Raw genomic sequence first — 15,189 nt, 5'->3', positions numbered from 1 at the left:
GTGATTAATGAAGGAGATCATTCTAGAGTAATGAAGTTTATACCAAAGATTGGATGGCACGACTCATGATGAGTTAGCGTGTATCCTTGTTTGTTTGTGGGCAGTAATTGTTGACCTGATTCCATCAAGATTCAGTGTAGTTTTTTCTGGTAGTCTTTTAGTTAAATATTATATTATACTCTTGTATTATCATTCTACACTTTTTATATAACAAGGAGTGATTTGGCAGGAAACTTTTAGATGATAGTTTTTTCTATTTATGAGTATGAATTCTGCTTTTTATGTTTACAATCTGAAAAGAACTAGCTCGTACCAGAGGTTTGAGGATAGACATTAGACAGGCTTGGTACTAGAGATTGAAGATTAATGGATATATTGCTGTACTTAGAGCTAGGGTTAACTGTTTCAAACATATAATAATGGTAATTTGAATGCTAAATCATGGTTTGGTTATGTGTTGATGATTTTCTCAAAGTTTCTGGACAATTATATTAGGCATTTAGTGCTTTGGTAGAAAGTAAACAAATATTATTGAAGTTACGCTGCAGTTAACTCAACTTTTATATCATGTTTAAGTAAGAAAGTCACACCTTAGCGGTAGAGAAATGAAACACATACAACCTTTTATACAGCTCCGTTTTAAATTAATGAGGGATATTTTTGTAAAATAATTTATAAAAGTGACATTGTTTTAAATTAATGAGGGAAATTTTGGGAGGTCCAACTTTGATGACACATCGGTAGTACTGATAAAACCCAAAACAAAAAGTACGAACTTTGCAAGCCCAAACTGTAGAAGATCTGCAGCAGCAACATGCATGATTCATATTCAGAGACTTTGTGACCCTGAACAGAATAATGATTATTTTATAAGTTATTTTTAACCGATAATTTAAGTTATTTTTAACCGATAATTCACAAGAAAAAGAACAAAAAGATCACTCAAAAATATGGAAAAACATCTTTGATATTCAATTCAAAATTATTAAATTTAAGAATGTCAAAAATCAGTCTACAAGCTAGGTTGTAATAACTAAAAATCATTCTTATTAAAATTTTACAAAAAATAACAAAATCTCAATAATCATGTCAAAATTAAATATGTAATAAAATAAGTAATCTACTAAAAATTTGGTCTATATTGGATTCAGAATCATTTCCTAAAAAATAAATGAAATATTATTATAAAAGACAAAATAACTAAAAATGAATATTCAAAAGGAAAAAAAGTAGATTTTGATCTCGAAAAAGATGCACACCAAGTAAAACTGGATGATCATGAAGTGCATGTTTGGGATTGTAGTAAAAAATATTACTTTTAGCTTAAGATTTATAGCTTAGAGCTTAATATAATAAGCTCTACTATTGAAAAGCTATTTATTGTTTGGGATCCGTAAGTCTAAAGTACTTTCAAATATATTAGATTTGTTTGGAAATGAATTAAAAAAGCACTTTTTGAAGTGGAAATAACACAAAAGGGTATATCCTTGATAGAAATAAAATGATTTATAATAAAATAACAATGAAAATAGTCTAATAGGTGTTTTAGTAATTATAATGGAAAAAAAATCTCTTCAATGTTGCATAAGTTAAAGAGCAATATAATCACGCTCAATATTCATAACATTTTCACTGGATATCTCTGATTGTTGCATACTTGAGTAATCTTCTACTTCTTCATCCTGCATGCTTCCAGGAGGTAGATAATCCTCATCCTCATCGTATGGCTTGAACTCAAGATCTTTTAATACATGAGTTCTAATAAAATTATGAATAACCATAGACGCCACAACAATTTTAACTTGCTTATCATAAGGAAAATTTGGCATATGATCCAATATCTTCCATCTATTTTTTCAAACTCCAAATGTTCTCTCGATAGTGCATCTGAGCGATGAATGTGCATGATTAAATATTTCACGCATACCCATTGGTCGAGGACCACGGCAAAAATCTGGTAGATGATATCGTTCCCTTCTGTATGGCCCCATGTATTTATTCATATGAGGATATCCAGCATCTACCAAGTAATATTTACCTGCATACAATTTAGGATAATAAATCAAAAGTAATGCAAAAATCATTTATTACTTAGTTAAAGTTCATTAATGTCATTCTTATTAAATTCAAACCTCTAGGTGGATGTGGAAAGCTCAATTCTTCTTTTCGAATAGCTTCCATAAAAATGTGTATCATGAGCTATCCCTTCCCATCCAGCCCAAACAAAAGTGAAACGCATATCAAAATCACAAACTGCCATGACATTCTGAGTAGTTATGCCTTTTCTACCAATAAATGGAATTTGTTTTGTTGGAGAAATAATAACTGGCACGTGGGTTTTATCAATAGCTCCAATACAATCTTTAAAGTATGGCCAATATCTCTCATCTTCACGAATTTTTTTTGGAATATCCTTAAATTCCCTATCAGTGGGGTTGATAATGTCAACCGTCATTCGTGAAATAGACATTAATACATTATTAAAATGCCTACTAATAGTCTCTCCTGAATGTTGAAATCTTTCTTGTGCCATTCTATTCCCAAACCCATGACCTAATGTAATCAAGAAAATTCCTACCATTTCTTCGATAGTTATGTTTTGAGTACCAGTTAAGTTATATCTTTCATTCAACTCTTTGCATAAAGCATGAAATATATATTTTTCCATCCTAAATTGTTGATGACATCTATCATGATGACCATTTAGAATCTCCATAACAAACTTATGACCTATATGTAGAGAGGTCCTACAAGGTTCCTTTACCATATATGTTGTGTAATATTTAGAAGCCACCATTAATTTTAATGCTATCACAAAGTCAATATCATCCTCTTTTTCTTCTTCACCATTATCAGCATCGCTTATGCAATGTTCAGTATCGTGACCATTATTCTCCATGTCTGTAATAAGATAAAAATATCCCACTTAAAAAAAAAACAAATAATAAAGTTGCAATGCTTAAGAATAAGCATCACTAAAATAATATTGTCAAAATTCACCCAAAAAATATAATAAAAAAATCAATTCTCAACAACTTCTAAAATAGTTCATTACAAATCATTCGGAAAATAGTAATTGTTAATGAATCCCTAAAATGACATCACAATAGTCAATATTGACTTCATTTATTTTTCATTCGTTTAATAAAATCAATCTGAAATGTTGAGTCTTTTGGGGCAATAAACATTTCTCTATGTGATTTCGAAAGGAGTACCTCACTTGCATCCCTAAAAATCTCATAGTCATTTTCTATCTCAGTTAACTCCCGTGCAACAGCCATAACCTCGTCAATGCTACGACCAGGTTTATCGGATGATGATGTTATAATTCGCTTTTCAAGTACATCACAAAGACGTGTGAAATGTTGATCAAATATTTGAGTTCATTTTTTCCTTTTCCTATCTTGGACTGCAGGACTGACATGTTTATTTTCTTTCGTCTGAGTGTCTAAATTAGTCTGAATATCACCAGGTTCGTCATCTGAATCATCAATCTCTTCTAACTCTAACAATACATCATTATATTGATCAAATCTTATTGCATTTTCAAAACCCAATCCAGATGATGGTGCCCAAGCTCCCTCACCAGTTGCAGTTATACCCCTAAACATTATATCCAACTTAGAAATATGAGCTAAACCTGCATTCCGAAACTTAGCTGCTTCTGAAATTTCCTGTATGTGCAATGTAATCAGTTTTAGTAAATATTAATTGATTACATAGAAAAAAAAATAGGTTAAAACATAGTACCTGTAATTTTTTTGCCCACCACTCATCTGTAGCATCAACTATCTTCTTCACCGGATCCCATCCAAGGCCAGTTTCTTTTCCAACTAATTTCATCCAAATGTTCCAATCCTTTTTTAAACTATCCTACTTGTTCTTAAGTTGTTTGTAGTTAAATTCTTTACCAACTTTCTCGCTAAACTTATTAACCACATTTTTCCACCCCACCTTATTAAAATGGGTCCCTGGACGGTTACCAGCATAAATCTCACTAACGCATATGTCTATATAATCCTCTAGCATTTTATCTGTCCAAATTAATCTGGTTGTCTGACTATCTTGCATTTGTGTAGCAGCAGCAACATTATTTTGATTTTTGTTAGACATATTTGTTATATGCTGAAAAGTATAGAAGTAAGTTTACAAATTTGATACAACAAAGGTTTTAATCTTTACATAATCGTAATAGAAAATAAATCAAACCTAATTGCAAAGGAAACCCAACATTTATTAAAATAAACTATTGAAGAAATTGAAGAACTAGAAAGACATGGAAGTACAAAACAATGAGCTGACAAGTGAGAATTTAAGTAATGCATAGGAAACTCAACAGTCAACTATAATAAAAAATCCACAAGCACTCATGTTTCCTGAGCACCTCTATTAATGTCTTGCTAGGCGTGATTGAAACAAAAGGTTTTAATCTATATTATTAGATCCCTCGAGTAGAATCATCATAATTAATTGTCCAATTAAATTTCACATTACAACAACATAAAAAGTTGATTTGACATGCTTTGTTCACTGCTTCTTGTAGAATGTGAATCATCCTCAACTAAAATGACTTCCATTTTTTTTTTCACTGCTTTGTTCACTGCTTCAGGTAATTATTTACCTGAGTGATTATTGTGCTGCTATTTTTTTTTTCTATGTATTTTTGGTACTGATACCTCACCATTGATTGGATTCTTTATTCATGAGTTGAAATGAGCATGTTTGACATGAATATATTTCATACTTGTACTTGCTCGCAACCAATAGGATCTCTATATTTCATATGATATTGTAATCTAATGACTGCATATTCCATTATATCATCATTTTTAGGCAATTATGAAATGCTAATGCGCCAAGATTGGAGAAGGCAATATTGTACAAAAAAAAAATAGTACTAGTTTAGTTACTAGTTTAGACCTGAGAGAAATTATGACCTATCCTCTGTTTGTATTCTACCTCTATCCTTAACTAGTTTAGTTAATAGGTTCTATGCTTATACTAGAAATTAAATATACACAATCAAGAGAGACTCGACTAGCTAAAAAGAGGAGTTCACCTTCTCAATGCAAAAAAGACATATTCTCAATACAAAAAATACAAGTCTTAATACAAGTCTTCTTAAAAATAATATCAATTACATCATACCTAAAGTCCAACTAACCCTTCCAATGATGATGCCCACTGCGAATGGAAGATTAGAACTCAACTTTCACAAATAGCAGTACCACCAAATGCATTCACACTCCACACCACACACACTGAGAAACATAGAGATAGTGGCCTGTGGGTGTTATATATAACTAGTGTACGAGGAGACAGAGTTTCAGTAGGATGGAAATTGATTAGAATCTATCTGGTAGTTTTGGACGTTCCTAGGGAGGTTGTACTAAGAAGGAAACTAGATTATAGAGTGATAAGTGTGTATGTTGTAGAAATCAAATTTGAAAAGGATACTACAAAATCGGATTAGTAGGAGACTTTTCCCAAGTTGTTGAGTGAAGGAATATAAAAATCAATCTTCAAATAAGATAAGATTTTCTTGGTTTGAATTATTGGGTATCTCGTAATTGAGGGCTAATTTCTCAAAGGTATTATATAGGTTCTTGCTGGACTCTCTCTCTACGTTCAAAAATCTGAAAGAAGAAATTATGAAAAAAAAAAAAATCACAAAAGATTAGTTAGAAATTACCAAGCTTTCAAAGCACCAAAGGAGGAGAAGCTCCTGAAGATGCTATAGGAATATACCTTGTATCCGGTGAAAGAACAAAAAAGCAAAAAAAAAAAAACCAGCAAATATTAATGATAAATAACTTGCTATGAGTTTGAAGGCAGATATCAGAAATAACAATGGTGAGTTTGAAGGCAGCGATGGGTAGATTTATTTGGGTTTTCTAAGCTATTGAAGGGGGTAGAAAAATCTGGGTTGTATGCAGGTAGATAAGGGAGCTACATGCTCTGCATCTAAACACACCATTAAAGGGAGGAGAGAGAAACAGGAGAGAGTTACGGAATGAAAAGGTCAAAACATGTAATTACTAAAAATTATAGAAATATTTTGATCTTTTGACATTATTATACCACCTTTTTCGGTATGATGAAAAGTACGTTGGTAGAAAAGCATCAAAATAATGCTTTTTCTCCAATGCAGTTTATAACTTATTGGGACGATATTTATTATTAAAGTACTTTAATGATATTTAAGCACTTTTCAAGCCTCTTACCGCAACCCCAAACATGCCCGAAGTGTGCACCAAAAAGAGTTTTCTAAATTGGGGTCATATATGCGGTTCTGATACTCGTAACCAAAGTTATGGCTAAAATATCGAAATGCACTCAAAATTGTCCCAATAAGGGAAATATCACTGTTTCTTCATTCTTGTTATCTTTGTACTGATATGCCAACTCAAAATATCTTAGCGCTATTAACGTGCCATCTTAAAACTCAGCATCATCTTACTCGGATCCTCTTGTACCACTTTGCCTCATCCATAATCACTATGACTGCACAGTCTGCACTGCATCGGCCCATATGTAAATGTTAGCAAAACGGAGAATATGAAAAGCCTTCTAATTTCACTTGCTTTTCGCAAAACAAAAAGAAAGTCCTTGATTTGAAAATGACCAACATCAGGAGCAGTGTTCAATCTAGGCCTCATCTGCATAGAGATGGATACCAATGAACCAACTTCCAACCAATTAAGCATTCAAAACACAAGCATGAATTAAATAATCCTATTTTTGCAGACCACAAAGTCTAGTCGCCCTTAATTAGTCGTCATCATAAACATGCATTTGATCATTAATTAGTTTGATTACATACGTGTGAAAGGTATGTAACACCATCTAACACATGCACACATCACTACTCACATTAAAATTACACAACCAACTTATAAGAGAAGGGCTACATGTTGATACATACCAATGGCCCCTCTTATCAATGTTGTTTTACCTATATATCTAACCGACATCATAAAACCCTTTCATGAATCCAATTAATGGCCACCAACCCATGACACGGCTTCCTCAAGAAAAAAGAAAAAGAAAGTAAAACACTCAAATGGCTTGCTTAAAACAAATCAAATCCACACACACACACACATGTACACACATATATGGGATCTACTTTCATTTGGATTTCAAAATATAGATTCGTTTCGGACTACGCAAGTTTGAAGAATGAGATAAAATGATGAGAATTTTATAAATAGTAATAAGATAGTTTGTGAATAATAGTGAAATAGTTTGAGTTGAATATTTTTTGAGTTTTGGGAAATGAAAAAGAAAAAATTGAATATTTTAAAAAGAAAAAATTGAATAAAAATATTATAAAGTTAAAATATTGTAAGAATATAGTTTTATAATTTTTGTTTTTGGTGATTTGAAAATATTGGAATTGTTTTTTTTATTTTTTATTTAAAAGTTTGAAAAAGTTGTAATGATTAATTTGAAATTTTGGTATTTGAATTATGTTTAGGAATAAGATAGTTAGAGATGGAATAAAATTAGATGAGAATTTTGTGTCTCATTTAAAGCTTCAAACCTGTCCTAAGTATTTAAATTCGTACAAAATTTTCACATGAATATCAATAAATATTATGAAACTCCCTTAATATATCTATCTTTTATATCATTTTAGATCTTAAATTTAGACAAAAATTCTTAAAAAAATCTTTATACGCAAATGTATTTGTATGTATATACGCAGAAAGAAATACCCATGGAGAAAGAAAACCCCGCCAATTACGCAGCCTGCCTACATTTCTCCTCTCCATTAAGTCCCTTTCCTCCCCCACGAAGTCATCGACCCCATCGACCCCCACGAAGTCATCGACCCCCACAAAAAGGAGTCCACACGCAGAGAAAGGGGCAGTGAGAGGTTTGCAAATATGGGGCATGAGGACGGGGTTGGGGAGGACTACTTGTTCAAGATAGTATTAATTGGTGACTCTGCAGTGGGCAAGTCCAACCTCTTGTCACGCTTTGCTCGCAACGAGTTTGATACCAACTCCAAGGCAACTATTGGGGTGGAGTTTCAGACCCAGGTAGTGGAGATTGACGGCAAAGAAGTCAAGGCCCAGATCTGGGACACTGCTGGCCAAGAGCGCTTCAGGGCTGTCACCTCTGCTTACTATAGAGGTGCTGTGGGCGCGCTCATTGTTTACGATATTAGTCGGAGGACTACCTTTGACAGTGTCAAGCGCTGGCTTGAAGAACTTAGCAGTAAGTTCTTCTATTTGTGCATTTCTTTTTGTTCTGTTTGGTTGTTCATGAAACGTGTGACGACGACAGGATGTCGAAAGTTTTATGTCCGCAATTCTTTAGTGTTTGGTGCTTTGTCATCGACTGATTGTGTGTGGGTATGCTTGCTTTTGTTTTTAAGTTGATGATTTTGTCAATAATTTTGGTTGGTTTCTGAGAAATTGTGGGAGAAAAATGGGAAATCAAAGTTATGCGGCCTCATGTACCATTAACCCTGTTCTTCTTTAACCATAGAGGAAATCGCAATCTGTCAATTGCGTGTTTTTTGTACCATTCATGGTAATGCCTTTACTTGATTGATGATGTTGATTCTTACCACTTGTAGATAGTCGTTTAGGCACAGACAGGCAGATTCCCATTTTGCTTCCCTCTTTTTGTGTGGTGTCGGCTAGAGGATACATCATCAATAATGCTTTTACTTGACCTGTCTGTTTATGAACAATCACCTTCCTGAAAAGTTTCCAAAGCAAATTTGGCACAGTATGAAATGTTTTTTTTTTTTTTTTTGAAAAGAACCATCTGGTTTCATTAATAATCACGTAGGATGAATACATGAAGACTAAGTCTCCATACAAATGCTCTCCTCAGAGAGTTTTAAAGCATCCTTAGCTAGATTGTGAGCTACTTGGTTACATGTTCTGGGAGTAAAATTAACAGACCAGCTATGCTTCGTCGATAGTAGTTGCTTGATGTCTCTAATGATCATCCCTGCGAAGTCCCCATTACCATGACCACCCTGTATTGCTTGCACCACCCGCTGTGCATCCCCTTCCAGAATGACATTGTCCAGACCCAGCCGCTGGCAAAGAGTGACTGCTCTGAGAGCTGCGATTGACTCGGCTAAATGAGCGTCAGGAAAAGAGTCCTTGGGTGACTTCAGCCTTGCAATGACCCTCCCTGTTGAGTCCCTGACCACTACCCCTATACCAATCCTGCATCTCACCTTGTCCACAGCCGCATCCCAGTTAGCTTTGTATGAGTTTGGAGGTGGGGCATTCCACTGGGGTACCGGTTGGTTAGTCCTTTGATGAGCTGCGTGACTGCTTTGGTTGGCCTCCTGGAAGTCATTAACTGTTTGTCTTGCCATCTTGATCACTGTTCCTGGGTTAGCAAAACTGTCCTCAAAAACCAGCCGGTTCCTCCTTTTCCAGACTTGACACACTATCGCTGCAAAATCAACCATAGTATCCTCATCCATAGCCTCAAACATGAGTGTCATAATTTCAATGAAAGGGGATTCAAAGGTTTGAAATTTCTGTAACCTTCTAGGACCCACACACCACACATCTTGGGCTGATATGCATGACCAAAGGGCATGTGTTACGGTTTCTTCTTTGCTGAGGCATATAGGGCACATAGGCGAATCTATTATCCTTCTCTTAAATAAATTCTTTTTTGTTGGCAGAGATTCAAGGCTTGCCCTCCATAGCAACATCTTGGTAGCATTAGGCACTTTTAATTTCCAAACCTTTGACCATATTGTTTGCTCTTGCCTACTACTCGAAGATTGGCCCAATTCCCTGCTTTCTACTTCATTCAAGAGGTGGTAGGTGCTCTTAACTGTGAAGATTCCATTTTTTGAACCCCTCCAAACTAACTGGTCAGGAGCACTGTTGATACTGATGGGAATTCTACAGATTAACTCTGCCTCCTCGGCTTCAAAAACTTCATGTACTAAACCAGTCTTCCAGGTACAGTTTTGTTTGTCAATTAGATCACTAACCAAAGCATTCTCCTCGAGGCCCCTATTTATGGATTGAACTCTAAAGGATGATGGTTTTGGGACCCATTTGTCTTGCCAAACTTTTACTTTTTCTCCATTGCCAATGTTCCAGAACAAACCTTCCATGAGGATAGGTCTAGCTGCTAGAATGCTCCTCCATAAGTACGAGGGGTTGCTCCCCAACTTTCCTTGCATAAAGTTGGACTTGTAAAAGTATTTGGCTTTGAGCACTCGGGATGCAAGGCTTTGAGGCTGTTGCAAAATTCTCCATCCTTGCTTAGCTAACATGGCTATGTTAAAGTGTTCAAAGTCTCTATAACCGAGTCCCCCTTCCTCCTTTGATTTGCCCAATTGTTTCCATGGTAGCCAGTAGGTTTTTGATTTGCTACCTGTTATGCCCCACCAGAATTGTTGCATCAATTTGTTGATGGCATTCAATATAGTTTTTGGTAGCTTGAAGATGCTCATGCAATAAGTGGGAATTGCTTGGACTATAGCCTTTAGTAGCACCTCCTTTCCAGCTTGTGACAGGAACTTAACTGTCCAGTTTTGCATTCTAGATCTTATACTCTCCAGGATTGGTCGAAAAGCTGCCATTTTGTGCTTGCCGACATATGATGGCAGTCCCAGGTACTTCTCATAACTCCTTGCTTCCCTCAAACCAACTGAATGAAGTATTGCTTCCTTGATCTCATCTGCTGTATTGCTACTGAAGAACAAAGAGGTCTTGTCCAGGTTCAGCCTTTGCCCTGAAGCTGTCTCATATATCTTCAGGAGTCTCAAAAGTCTACAACATTCGAGCACATTAGCTTTACAAAATAGTAAGCTATCATCTGCAAAAAAGAGGTGATTGATTAGTAATGACCCTTTTGCAAAAGGAAACCCTGAGATGAGTCCCTTCCCCTCGGCTTTGTCAAGAATATTCCCTAATACTTCAGTACAAAGGAGGAATAGATAAGGAGAGAGTGGATCTCCTTGTCTCAATCCTCTAGAGGGGTTAAAGGCTGTTTGAGGGCTCCCATTTATTAGGATTGAGTATTGGACAGTGGTCACACATTGCATGATGAGCTCAATCATCTCCTTCTCGAGGCCAATTCTACTAAGGACTGCTTCTAGAAACATCCACTCAATCCTGTCATAAGCCTTGCTCATGTCCAGTTTTAGTGCCATGTAGCCCTCTTTTTTACCCCTCATCCTGTGTTTCATAGAGTGCATTGCTTCGTAGGCCACTGTGATGTTGTCTGAGATCAATCTACCTGGGACAAAAGCACTTTGAGCTGAGCTAATGATGTCGGGCAGTAGGTGTTTGAGTCTGTTTGCAATAACTTTGGAGGCCACTTTGTAGATTACATTGCATAGACTAATGGGGCGATATTCTGTTACCAAGTTGGGGTTCTTCTTCTTTGGGATCAAAGCAATGAAAGTCTCATTAATGGGCCTGAATCCTCTTCTGTTTTTTAATAGTTCCTGCACTGCCATGATCAGGTCTTCACCCACCACCTCCCAATTGTCTTGATAGAATCCAGCCGAGAAGCCATCAGGGCCAGGTGAACTTAATGGATTTATGTCAAACACTGCTGTTTTGATCTCTTCTGCACTATAAGCTTTCCTTAAAGAGGTATTCATCTCCTCTGTGATGATGGGCTCAAAATTCTCAAGGGCTTCTTCCATACAGCTCGGGTTGGAAGTGCTGAAGATGTTCTTGAAGTAGTCTTGAAAAAGGCAGCTTATTTCTTCCATACTCCTTGCCATATTACCCCTCTCATCTGAGATTCCTTTGATGGCATTTGAGTTCTTCCTCTGGGATGCACATTGGTGAAAGAACTTTGAGTTCCTATCACCATTCTTGAGCCACATTTGTTTTGCCCTTTGCTGCCAGCTGGTCTCTTCTTCCTCTAGGAGGTCGTTTATCTCCTTTTGGATTACCTTGATAGTCCCATTGTGAGCTCCAGAATTGTCTTCTTGGAGCTGTTGTAACTGACCCCTTTTATGATCCAGTTGCTGTTTTATATTACCTCTTGTCGACTTGGCCCATGAGCATAGTGTCTACTGGCATTTTGTCAGTTTGGCCTTGAATCTGTTTATGCTCCCAGCACCCTCCCTGCTGTGAGTCCATGCCATTTGGACCAACTTTTTACAGTCTGGTTTTTTTCCCCATGAGGCTTCATATCTAAACACCTTCTTCTTTAAATGCTTCTGTTCCTCATGATTTAAGCATGAGATGAACAAGGGTGAGTGGTCAGATGTTAACGTGGGAAGAACCTGGTTAAAGCATTTCTCAAAGAGTTGGACCCATGAGTTGTTGCAAAAGCATCTATCTAGCCTCTCCCTAGTGAAACCTTCACCTTCCCTCTTGTTGCTCCACGTGAACTTTGCACCAGTGAAGCCCATGTCTATTAATCCACATTCATATAGAGCTTCCCTAAACCTTTCCATTTGAGAGAAAGGTCTGGGGGCTGCTCCTTCCTTTTCTTCATTGCAGAGGATCTCATTGAAATCCCCCATACAAAGCCAAGGTCCATTACTAACAGGTTTGAGTAGCTTTAATAGTTCCCAACTTTCTCTTCTTTTTTCTACCGCTGGGTTTCCATAGAAACCAGTTACACGCCATGGGGTGACAGCCCCTTCTACTGACACTAACATTGATATGTGATTATTAGAGTAAGTGTGCAATTCTGCATTTAGCTCCTGTTTCCACATCATTACTAAACCTCCACTTCTCCCAATACTATCCACCACAAAACTACATTCATAACCCAGTCTATTCCTCACTCTTTCGGCCTTGTTTCTGTTGCACTTTGTTTCAGATAGGAATATCATCCTCGGGACCTTCTCCTTCACCAAGAGGCGAAGTTCTCTGACTGTTCGAGGGTTCCCAAGCCCTCGACAGTTCCATGCTAGGCAATTCATGGCTTTGGGCAGGGCTGTCTAGCAGCCTCTGCCATTGGTTTTTGGACTCCATCCTCCTTCTCTGTTTTGCTTCTCTTGTGTCCGAGCTTTTCTTCTGTCCTGCTTCCATGGTGGAGCTGTCTTTTTGGGCCTGCCTGGAATGTTTCCGCTGGTGTAGTCTGAGGTACCGTGGTGGTTGAGTTGTCACGTGCCCTCCTTTTCCAGGTATGTTTCATCCTGCTTTTTGCTAGCTCATGGATTTGTTGGTCCAAAAACTTGTCTAGGGACCTGATGTGACTAGCCAAGGAGCTGTCATGGGAGGGTGTCTCCTCGACTGAAGGTCTTTCCTTTTTGATCTCTAGTCTGTTTTGTCCCCCGGCTGGTTCAAGCTGGCCTTTCCTATTTAGTGATAACTGCCTGACCAAAATAGGAAAAACCGTAGCCTCCTTTTGCTCATTCTGTGTCCCACCTACTGTAGTGTCCTGCTGGGCTAGTTGGTCCCCCACCTTGGGTTGTACCGCTGCTAGCATGGCTTCCTTCTGGTCCTCCCCCTCCTCCGGTGCCTTTCCCCCCCCCTGCGCTGCCATAGGTGGTGTCCATCTCTGCCTATCAGTCTGGTTTCCCTGTTGTGGAGTTTGGTTCAACTTGCCCCCATATCTTTGAGGCTCATTTCCACCTGCCCTCGGGGGGTTAGCCCTTAGCCAGGCCCCGTATTGCTGTGTTTGTTCCCCTTTGTCATAGTTGCTAGCAGCCTTGCATTGCTTGGTGTGTATAATTGCTCCACACTCAAAGCAAAATAATGGTAGTCTCTCATACTTGAATGGGATCCAGTGTTGAGTCCCTCCAACCTCTAAAAATCTCCCTCTGATTAAAGGCTTTGTGATATCGACTAGTACTCTAGCTCTCAGTGAGCTACCCCAGCCGCATCCTGAGTCATCTGTTTCAACTTCTTCCACCTTGTCCATCCCTGAGAATAACTCTCTACCAATCTGCCTGGTCATGCTTGCCATCGGCATGTCATGTGCCTGGACCCAGAAGAACTCCTTGTTAAAAGTCGTGTCTTGTAGAGGTACGTGCCCCTTCAGTTCCTGCATGCATACTAGGTTCCTGTCAAAGGACCAGGGCCTCCCCTGTAGGACCTTCGAATTGTCTCTTTCTTTCTGGAACTCAACCAGCATTCTGTTTTCACCAACTTCCTTGAACTCAATCCAACCGTCTGGTCTCCATACCTTGGACATGGTAGTTTTGAAGGCTTGCTTGTTTACCGTTCGTTCTGCAATGAGTTGTAGTAGTAGACATCTTTTCCCTTTCTCAACAAGAGGTTCCATCACTGTCGCCTCTACCCTCACGGTATCATTCTCCTGTTCCGTGAGAGAGAGGCCCTCCCATTGTTTCTGTAGTGCCTCCTCCATACTCTAGTGACCTTCCTTGCTGCTCTCCTAGCCTCCCCTTTGCGCTACAAAGACTCCAACTCTCCTCACAGAGAGACGCACCTCACCTCACTGAGAGAGGACCAGCCGGTCAAAAGTCCTTCGGCACAGTATGAAATGTTAACAGGGCTGATTCACTGCATTACATTTACATATCTAACTGAAATTTATGCATTACATATTCATTTTATTCCATATTAAGTCTGTTTCTTTATTCCATATGTGGCCCTAGATTTGTGATAGGGAGGTTAGCTTCCTGTCTGTTTTTTGAGGTGAACTAAGTGACTTTTAATTGGATTGATGCAGCCCACTGTGATACGACAATGGCGAGAATGTTGGTTGGGAATAAGTGCGATTTGGAGAACATAAGAGACGTAAGTGTGGAGGAGGGCAAAAGCCTAGCAGAAGCAGAAGGATTATTCTTTATGGAGACATCTGCTCTTGATGCTACTAATGTTCAAACTGCATTTGAGATTGTTATCCGGGAGATTTACATCAATATCAGCAGAAAGGTTCTGAATTCCGATTCTTACAAGGCAGAATTGTCAGTAAATCGAGTAAGCCTGGTTAATGGTGCAGGCTCATCCAAGCAATCTTTCTCTTGTTGTGCTAAATGACCAATGTTCTTTCAAGTTTTTACCTTACAATACTCTCTATAGGGTACCCTCTTCCGGTTATTTTCTTTAGATAATTAGTGTCTGATTCAGTCTCTCCAGTGACCAGTTTATTTTATTGGTTCTGGTGCTTTCAATAATAGATCTGTATCAGTTAAGATTATACTTGGAAGTTGTAAACTTCTTTATTGGTTTGTGTTGTTGGGTTGAAAATATGAGCAGAAGATTTGCTACAGGTTAGGAAGAATTTGGGAATTCATGTATTCTA

The 15,189-nt window shown here is 37.8% G+C and overlaps 2 protein-coding genes across 3 annotated transcripts; one reads left to right on the top strand and one right to left on the bottom strand.

Moving 5' to 3' along the window:
* Positions 1-1,515: 1,515 nt before the first annotated feature.
* On the bottom strand, positions 1,516-6,055 carry LOC122295163. Of its 2 annotated transcripts, XM_043104239.1 has the most exons (5): positions 5,749-6,055; positions 3,751-5,636; positions 3,641-3,674; positions 2,133-2,901; positions 1,516-2,038 (listed from the first exon to the last, which is right to left on the bottom strand). In XM_043104239.1, exons 2-4 carry the CDS (start codon positions 3,841-3,843, stop codon positions 2,135-2,137), a joined length of 894 nt encoding a protein of 297 aa, XP_042960173.1. In that variant the 5' UTR covers positions 3,844-5,636; positions 5,749-6,055; the 3' UTR covers positions 1,516-2,038; positions 2,133-2,134. The 2 variants fall into 2 exon arrangements, with proteins under 2 accessions (XP_042960173.1, XP_042960172.1); XM_043104238.1 differs by lacking the exon at positions 1,516-2,038 and having other exon boundaries at positions 2,132-2,901; positions 3,751-6,055.
* A 1,707-nt stretch (positions 6,056-7,762) lies between these two features.
* Positions 7,763-15,168, top strand: LOC122293170 (ras-related protein RABA5b-like). The gene is made up of 2 exons (XM_043101660.1): positions 7,763-8,226; positions 14,614-15,168. The coding sequence occupies exons 1-2, from the start codon at positions 7,893-7,895 to the stop codon at positions 14,922-14,924; spliced, it is 645 nt and encodes a 214-aa protein (XP_042957594.1). The 5' UTR covers positions 7,763-7,892; the 3' UTR covers positions 14,925-15,168.
* The last annotated feature ends 21 nt before the right edge of the window (positions 15,169-15,189 follow it).

This window comes from Carya illinoinensis, chromosome 14 (assembly GCF_018687715.1).
Source record: "Carya illinoinensis cultivar Pawnee chromosome 14, C.illinoinensisPawnee_v1, whole genome shotgun sequence".
NCBI classification, from domain to species: domain Eukaryota; kingdom Viridiplantae; phylum Streptophyta; class Magnoliopsida; order Fagales; family Juglandaceae; genus Carya; species Carya illinoinensis.
This window is presented reverse-complemented; position numbering and strand designations above follow the sequence as displayed.

Bases quoted from the DNA above. Each gene is read 5' to 3' on its own strand.
- LOC122293170 (XM_043101660.1), top strand. From the start codon at position 7,893: ATGGGGCATGAGGACGGGGTTGGGGAGGACTACTTGTTCAAGATAGTA. The intron at 8,227-14,613 runs GTAAGTTCTTCT...GGATTGATGCAG, and splicing joins CTGGCTTGAAGAACTTAGCA to CCCACTGTGATACGACAATG.
- LOC122295163 (XM_043104239.1), bottom strand. From the start codon at position 3,843: ATGAAATTAGTTGGAAAAGAAACTGGCCTTGGATGGGATCCGGTGAAG. The intron at 3,675-3,750 runs GTACTATGTTTT...TTGCACATACAG, and splicing joins GGTGGGCAAAAAAATTACAG to GAAATTTCAGAAGCAGCTAA. The intron at 2,902-3,640 runs GTTTAGCTCATA...ATCTTATTACAG, and splicing joins AGCTAAGTTTCGGAATGCAG to ACATGGAGAATAATGGTCAC.